At 37.7% G+C, this 7,500-nt stretch overlaps 1 protein-coding gene across 2 annotated transcripts in view; it reads left to right on the top strand.

Annotated features, from left to right (window-relative positions):
- LOC143027797 (lachesin-like) overlaps positions 1-7,500 on the top strand; it is a 214,438-nt gene that overhangs the window by 196,268 nt on the left and 10,670 nt on the right. For both annotated transcript variants that reach the window (XM_076189371.1, XM_076189370.1), the window contains exon 6: positions 1,875-1,958. In XM_076189371.1, coding sequence (XP_076045486.1) covers positions 1,875-1,958 — 84 coding nt within the window. The remainder of the gene's footprint in view (positions 1-1,874; positions 1,959-7,500) is intronic.

Below are 7,500 nucleotides of genomic sequence, written 5' to 3'. Positions count from 1 at the left end.
CATGTTGTCATGAGTTTCTTTCATTTGCACCGAATGACCGATTGGAATTGAAGAGTATTTATTTCCGTTGTGAAGGAGGACTGCCTTGAGACTTCTGCTGGAAGAGTCGATGAACAGTCTCCATTCAGTAGCAACATAGTCCAGCCCCATTGATTGAATCAAACCAGCAATGTTGTTGCAGTAAACTAATGACGAGTCCTTCTGGGTTGTGAAGAACTGTCTAAATTCTCTTTCACGCTCTCGGTACTAAAAGAATGTTGTCTCAGGTGCTAGCAAATTTTTCTCACGAAGACGAGAACCCAGAAGCTGTGCTGATTCCTTTGATAGGTTTAGATCCCGTGTCAGGTCATTGAGATCTGCTTGTGTTAGAGGCACTGGCCGGTCATTCTCTTCTGATATGTATTCTCCACCCTCTGCCCTGTCTAGTGCGTTATCAGATTCCGATTCAGAGCTAGATTCCATTGCAACATCTGGCTCGGGAACGGGCAGGCCTGGACCATGAGGGACTGGTCGTATGGCAGACGGAACATTAGGATACTGAATACAATGCTTGTTCTTGCGGTTGACTCCTTTAAGATTAGTCATGCAGAAATAGCAGTCTGACACATGATCTTTACCCTCTCTCCAAACCATTGGAACAGCGAATGGCATACTCTTCCTTTTTTTATTTCTCCAATCACGCAAGTTCTCGACACATGTTTTGCAGCTAACATGGGGTGCAAATGGCTTGTCCTGGTCCCCAATCTTAACTCCAAAGTAAGCATGATATGCTTTCTTCACAAAATCAGTTATATTTGCTAGTCGACGAGTAAGAATCACATTACCACATATGTAGCAGAACCTATCAGGATGATTTGTGCATTTGCGTTCCATTCTCTGTCAATCTAAGATACGTGTCCAAGATAGAAACACAAGAAGCACAGATTCTTGTAAAAAGCACAGATTCTTATACAATCAGTCACATTGATTGGAGATCACACTTTTCTAAACCATTTTCAGTTTCAGTGTTGTCAATGCAGTTTGTCAATGTAGTCAATGCAGTTTCAGTTTCAGTTTCGGTTTCAGTTTCCTGAAAGTAAACAAAAACATCATTAGGTTTCAGTATCAGTTTCGGGGTGCTACAGTATAATTTTTATGCAAAAAAAAAAATAAGAATAGGCTATACCTGCAGCCTCTTTTTCCTTATACTTAGTACTATACAAGGCCCAAAAGTCGCACTTCTCATATCTCAAAAACTAGACCTGATCCAAGGAAACGGATGGCATTTTTGGATTCAGCGCACCAAAAAACCTATAAATCACTTGAAAAACCTTCGACCTTTGAAAAAAAAAAAAATTAAACGCAGGCCAGTGTTATGGAAGCTGTCGCCTCATTTCTGAAAAAGTAGCCTCGCCAAGCCTGAGCAACGTCTACAAGACCGGATATACATGTTGCTCTCCGGCGGACACAAGTATGACGTTTGAGAAATTTGTATCTATCAATCTTAACGCTTGGTAGCTCATTTGAAGATCGTTGAAATAATATTTTTCGATGCCCATACACACAGGTAATGAATGAGAAAGTGGGAGATAGGGGTAAGAGAGAGAGAGAGAGAGAGAGGGAGAGAGAGAGAGAGAGAGAGAGAGAGAGAGAGAGAGAGAGAGAGAGAGAGAGAGAGAGAGAGAGAGAGAGAGAGAGAGAGTGAAGGAGAGAGAGAGAGAGAGAGAGAGAGAGAGAGAGAGAGAGAGAGAGAGAGAGAGAGAGATAGAGAGAGAGAGAGACAGAGAGAGACACAGTTAAACACCACCTGTCTCATCTCGATTGATAATGTGAGTGTAACGACTTTGGCTGTTCATGCCCTATATCTTGTGTATTGATATTTATGTATTTTTCAGACCTAAGCCGAAGCGATATGGGAATGTACAAATGCATTGCGAAGAACAGCATCGGTGAAACGAATGGATCTATCACACTGCACGGTATGTCTGACACGGTCTTGGTAATATTATAGTGTTATGTCTTTATATGATGAAAATATCATCATAAGATTCATTGAAGCTGAGATGCGCATATGACGCCTTTTCAAATGAATATTCAGTAGTTCAATAATATTATTAATTTCTATACTTTTATTTCAAAAACATACATAACCTTTAACCCCTTTAACTCGAGGTATTATCCTAAGATGAATAAGATCCTCTAATTATACCAAAAGCAAAACAAATATATGCAGTGCCCAAACCATACATACATACATACATATACCAAGGCTTTTTCCCCCTTACTAGGGAGGTAGCCCAAACCAATACAGAAATAAAATGACAGGTTTAGTCCCTCTAGTGATTTGTAGTTGTTGAATGATGTCTTTGCACTTCCTCTGAATCGTTGATCATTAGTAACCTCTCCAAATAATGTTGTTCATTCTGTCAACACGTCCTAGCAATCTAAGTCTTCTTTTTTTGCATGCTTGTGAATTTTGTCTTTTGTAGAATCTTTGTATTCAAGACTTTATTATGCCATTTCATGATTAGATATTCGAGATCTTTCTGAGACAACGTAACTTGTATGTCGTCCATATTTCGGATCCATATAATGATGTGCTAGACACACACGCTTCATGTACTCTTACATAAGAACATAAGAACATAAGGATAAAGGAGACTGCAAGAGAACATAAGGCCTACACTAGGCAGCTCCGTACCCATCACCACCTGTCATCCCCATCCATAAACTTGTCTAATCGTTTCTTAAAACAACTGATAGTTTCAGCGCTTACTATATGGTTACTAAGTTTAGTACATTCGTCGACCACCCTATTAGTAAACTAATTCTTGCCTATTTCCTTTTTAAATCTAAATTTGTCCAGTTTATAACCATTACTGCGAGTCCTGCCCTGTTGTTTTAATATGATGATCTTGTTTGCATCACCCTTGTTAAAGCCTTATTGTAGTTTAGGTGATTACAAAAACTAAGTCGATAGAGAGGATTCTCTAAAGAGTCACACAAATCGAACAGGTTTTATAACAGAGATGAGACAAAGAGCCGTTCAAATACACATTCGCAGGACCCACTGCTAACTGGCACCCTGCAGATATATAGGACTCCGCCGAATATAATAAGGTGACAAGGAGTTGGCAAGGAGATGAGATTACTGCCAAAATTCCTTCATAACAATCATGAATTGTAAAAAAAAAAAAAAAAAAAAACGGGCGTTCCTGTTGGATCATCGTCACCTAAAGGTCCAACCACATTGCTTCGTGCACTTGAGGGCAGCGTGCCACCAAATAAAAGTAGGCATTGTCCAAGCAGATCCAAGTCTTAGACATTAAACATCACGATAAAAAAAATTAAGATTTATACTTACAACGTAAGAACTCTCTCAGAAGACCACATGCTGGAGAGCTTATTGGAAGAACTAGACAACATCATGTGGAACATCATAGGACTAAGCTAAGTCCAAATAGCGGAAGAAAACTTGGTGCAATTGCAAGATGGTCACCACCTGTTCTACTATAGAGGTAAGGACAAAGAAAGATATAGTGGAATAGGATTCATGATAAACCAAGAGGTTGCTGGTAATGTAGTCAAGTTCTGTAGTTTGTCAGACAAGGTACCTGTGTAGAAGGTACACTCTCAAAATAGTTCAGGTTTATACACCAATTTCACAGAGTTCAGACGAGGAAATTGAGTCCTACTATAATGATTTAAGTCAAGTAATGGATCAAGAAAAAAGTAAGTACACGTTGGTAATAGGCTAAAGTGGGGAAGAAGAAGGGAGATGAGTCGTGCATGAGGAAGTTTGGAGTAGGTAAAAGAAATGACAGAAGCGAGATGTTAGTAAATTTTTCAGAAAACTACAATATGAGGATAATAAACACTTTCTTTCATAAGCGTGTAGGGTGAAAATGGACTTGGAGAAGTAAAAATAGAACAACAAAGAACGAAATAGACTTTATATTAGGAGATGAGAACAAGGGCGCTAGCAATGTTACTGTGATAAATAAAGTCAACATAGGTAGTAACCATAGAATGATAGGTTGTACAGCTAAATTAGATTTCAGAGCAGAGAGAAATAAAATAGTTTTGAAAAATAAATAAGCCTTCCAAAGGTTAAGGATATTAAGAAGAAATTTCAGTTAGAAATTAAGAATAGATTCGAAGTTCTAAAAACTAACGAGGACACCGTCAAACGTATGAATATGAATTTAGTGAATATCATTAGGGAATCGGCAGAGAAATAAGGAAGTACAAAAAGTATTAGAGAAAAGAAATACTCCAAAGCTATAAATGACCTAATTGAAAGAAGAAAAAACATGCAGATTAAAAGAAGAAGAAATGAAATAGAAAGAGTAGAACTAAACAAGCTTATGTTAATAATAAGGCAGAGATTAGAAAAAAGAAAGAGAAACATGGATGAAATAGAGAGAACCATTTGAAAAGGTAAAATTATTAGAACACTGAGCACAGACATGCTTTAGGAAGACAGTATATGATGCTTGAAAAATAGAAATGGAGAAAACATTAAATGTAGAGACAGAAAATTAAAAAGAGTAGAAGAATTTTACCAAAAGCTTTATTCGTCATAAGAACATAACATAACGTAGAACATAAAAATGAAGGAGACTGCAAGAGACCATAAGGCCTACACAAGACAGCTCCATATCCATCACCACCTGTCATCCCCATTCGTAAAGTTGTCTAACCGTTTCTTAGAATAACTGATAGTTTCAGCGCTCACTACATGGTTACTAAGTCTATTCCATTCGTTGACCACCCTATAAGTAAACCAAGTCTTGCCTATTTCCTTCTTAAATCTATATTTTTCCAGTTTAAATCCATTACTGCGAGTTCTGCCCTGTTATTTTAATATGATGGCCATGTTTGCATCACCCTTGTTAAAGCCTTTAATCCACTTGAACACCTCTATTAGATCACCCCGCACTCTGCGTCTTTCCAGAGAGTGTAAGTTAAGATGCCTAAGCCTCTCCTCGTAAGGCAAATTTCTGAGTCCATGTATCATTTTGGTCATTGTTCTCTGAACTGATTCTAGTGAATTTATATCCATTCCATAGGACGGAAACCAAAATTGTACCGCATAGTCAAGGATGGGTCTAACTATCACTAGATAGAGTTTGATAATTACCTCTGTACTTCTATTCGTTACCGTCCTAGTAATGAAACCTAATACTATGTTAGCTTTATTCCTGGCGCTAATGTACTGTTTCCTGGTTTTAAGGTCCGGACTCACTAGAACTCCCAAGTCTCTCTCACACTCAGTTTTCTCTAAAAGCGTGTTATCTAAGGTGTATATATTTTTGGGGTTGTGTAGCTCTACGTTTAACACGCTACACTTAGAGATATTGAAGGCCATTTGCCATTTCACCGACCATGTGAACAATTTGTTTAGATCATCCTGCAGAATCTCTGCGTCGTCTCCTGAACTAATTAGGCGTCCTATTTTAGCGTCATCCGCAGACTTGCTAACATCAGTATTCATCCCATCGTCTAAGTCATTTATGTACATAATGAACAACAAGGGACCCAAAACCGAGCCCTGGGGAACCCCACTAGTAACATTGCCCCACCTGGATTTTACTCTATTTATGGTGACCCGCTGTTTTCTGTTACTGATCCAAGCTCTAATTCATTCTAACACTTTTCCTCCTATGCCATGGGCTTTGATTTTATTTAGTAGTCTCTGGTGTGGCACCTTGTCGAACGCTTTGCTAAAGTCAAGGTAAATCACATCGTAATTATCATTGTTATCTGACGCCTTATATACTTTAGTGTAAAAGGATAGAAGATTAGTCACACATGACTTACCCTTGGAGAAACCATGCTGTGTATCACGAATTAAATTATGTCTCTCGATGTGTTCTCTGAGTCTATTTACTATTATTGATTCAAGCATTTTACCGATCAAACATTTTACCTATCAAGCATTTTACCTTAGTTTAGTCAATAAATTCATCTGTATATGTTAGTAATGTACCAGAGATACAAAAAAAAAGTAGAATTTACTCTAAAAATATGAAACGAGGAAACGCACTTGAGGGAGATGGTATATCGATAGACCTTTTGAAATACGCAGGGAAAGAAGTTCATATTAAGTTAGCTCAGTTGAACACCCAGTAATTACATTAAGAAAGCGTTAATGAATCCTGGTGCAATGCTATAGTGATTTTGCTTAATAGAAAAGGAGACCAAAAGGACCTTTGTTACTATCGACCGGATTAGCTGGCCATCAAATGTATATAAAGCATTCTCCAAGATCCTCATAAATAGACGAAGTCAAGTTTTAGATGGAAACCAATCGAGAGAACAGGCAGGCTTTAGACCATTTGCAGGTGATGAACCATTTAATCGAGAAAATGCCTTCTCGTAGATTACCCGAATGCATTTGACTCGGTAGAACAAATTGCAATACTAAACTCGTTACGCAAGCAGGGTACAAACGAATAGATCGTAAGGGTTTTAGATAAGATTCATGCGAAAGGTATCGCTATAATTTGACTACATAACGATACAGAAAATATAAAGATCGAGAAAGGAGTACGGCAAGGTGACACATCTTCACCCAACTTGTTTACAGCTTGAGTTGGGAAGAGAAATGTTTGAAGATTAATGGCAAATATTCGAACCACTTAAGATATGCGGAAGATATTATTCTTATTTCAGAAAGACCATAAGATTTGCAAGATATGTTGAGTGATCTGAACAAGGAAAGTCTCAAAGTAGGTTTAAAAATGAAGTAAAACTAAAGTAATGTTCAACACGAAAGTTAAAGTCAGGAAATTATAATCGATGGTGAAAGTCTTCAAGAAGTTGAAGAGTATAATTATTTAGTCCAGATGGTGGAAACACCAAAGATCATGATAATGAAATAAAAAGATATATTGAAATTGGTTGGAAAGTCGTAGGTACAATAAAATCCTGAGAGGCTATCTACCTTTATGCTTGACACTTAGAATTTACAACCAATGTATTCTGACATCAATAATCTGTAGGTGTGAGACTTGGAAACTAACAAACGAAATAGAGACAAAACTATGGTCTGCACAGACGATGATGGAGAGATCAATGAAGGGAATAAAGTTAAGAGAACAAAAGACAGGAAGTTGGGTGAGAGAATAGACTAGAGTGAAAGATATTGGGGAGTCGGTAGAAGAGAGGAAGTGGAATTGGACAGGTTAGTGCAAACGACTGATGAGCGATGGGGCAAGTGTGCTACTGAGTGGACCCCGCGAGATGGGAAGCGTGGAAAAGGGAGAATAGAGAGAAGGTGGGGAGACAAGATTGAGAAGTTTACAGGAGTGATGTAGAAGAGGTTGGCGCGGAAGTGTGAATCACGGAATGCTATGAAAGAGACCTTTGTTTAGCAGTGGATTTGGGATGATTGATTTTATATATATATATATAAATATATATATATATATATACATATATATATATAAATAAATATATATACATACATACGTATGAATGTATGTATGTATGTATGTATGTATGTATGTATGTATG

This window comes from Oratosquilla oratoria, chromosome 8 (assembly GCF_046742065.1).
Source record: "Oratosquilla oratoria isolate Oo_2021 chromosome 8, ASM4674206v1, whole genome shotgun sequence".
NCBI classification, from domain to species: domain Eukaryota; kingdom Metazoa; phylum Arthropoda; class Malacostraca; order Stomatopoda; family Squillidae; genus Oratosquilla; species Oratosquilla oratoria.
The sequence above is the reverse complement of the archived record's forward strand: the minus strand, read 5'-3'. Positions and strand labels throughout refer to the sequence as shown.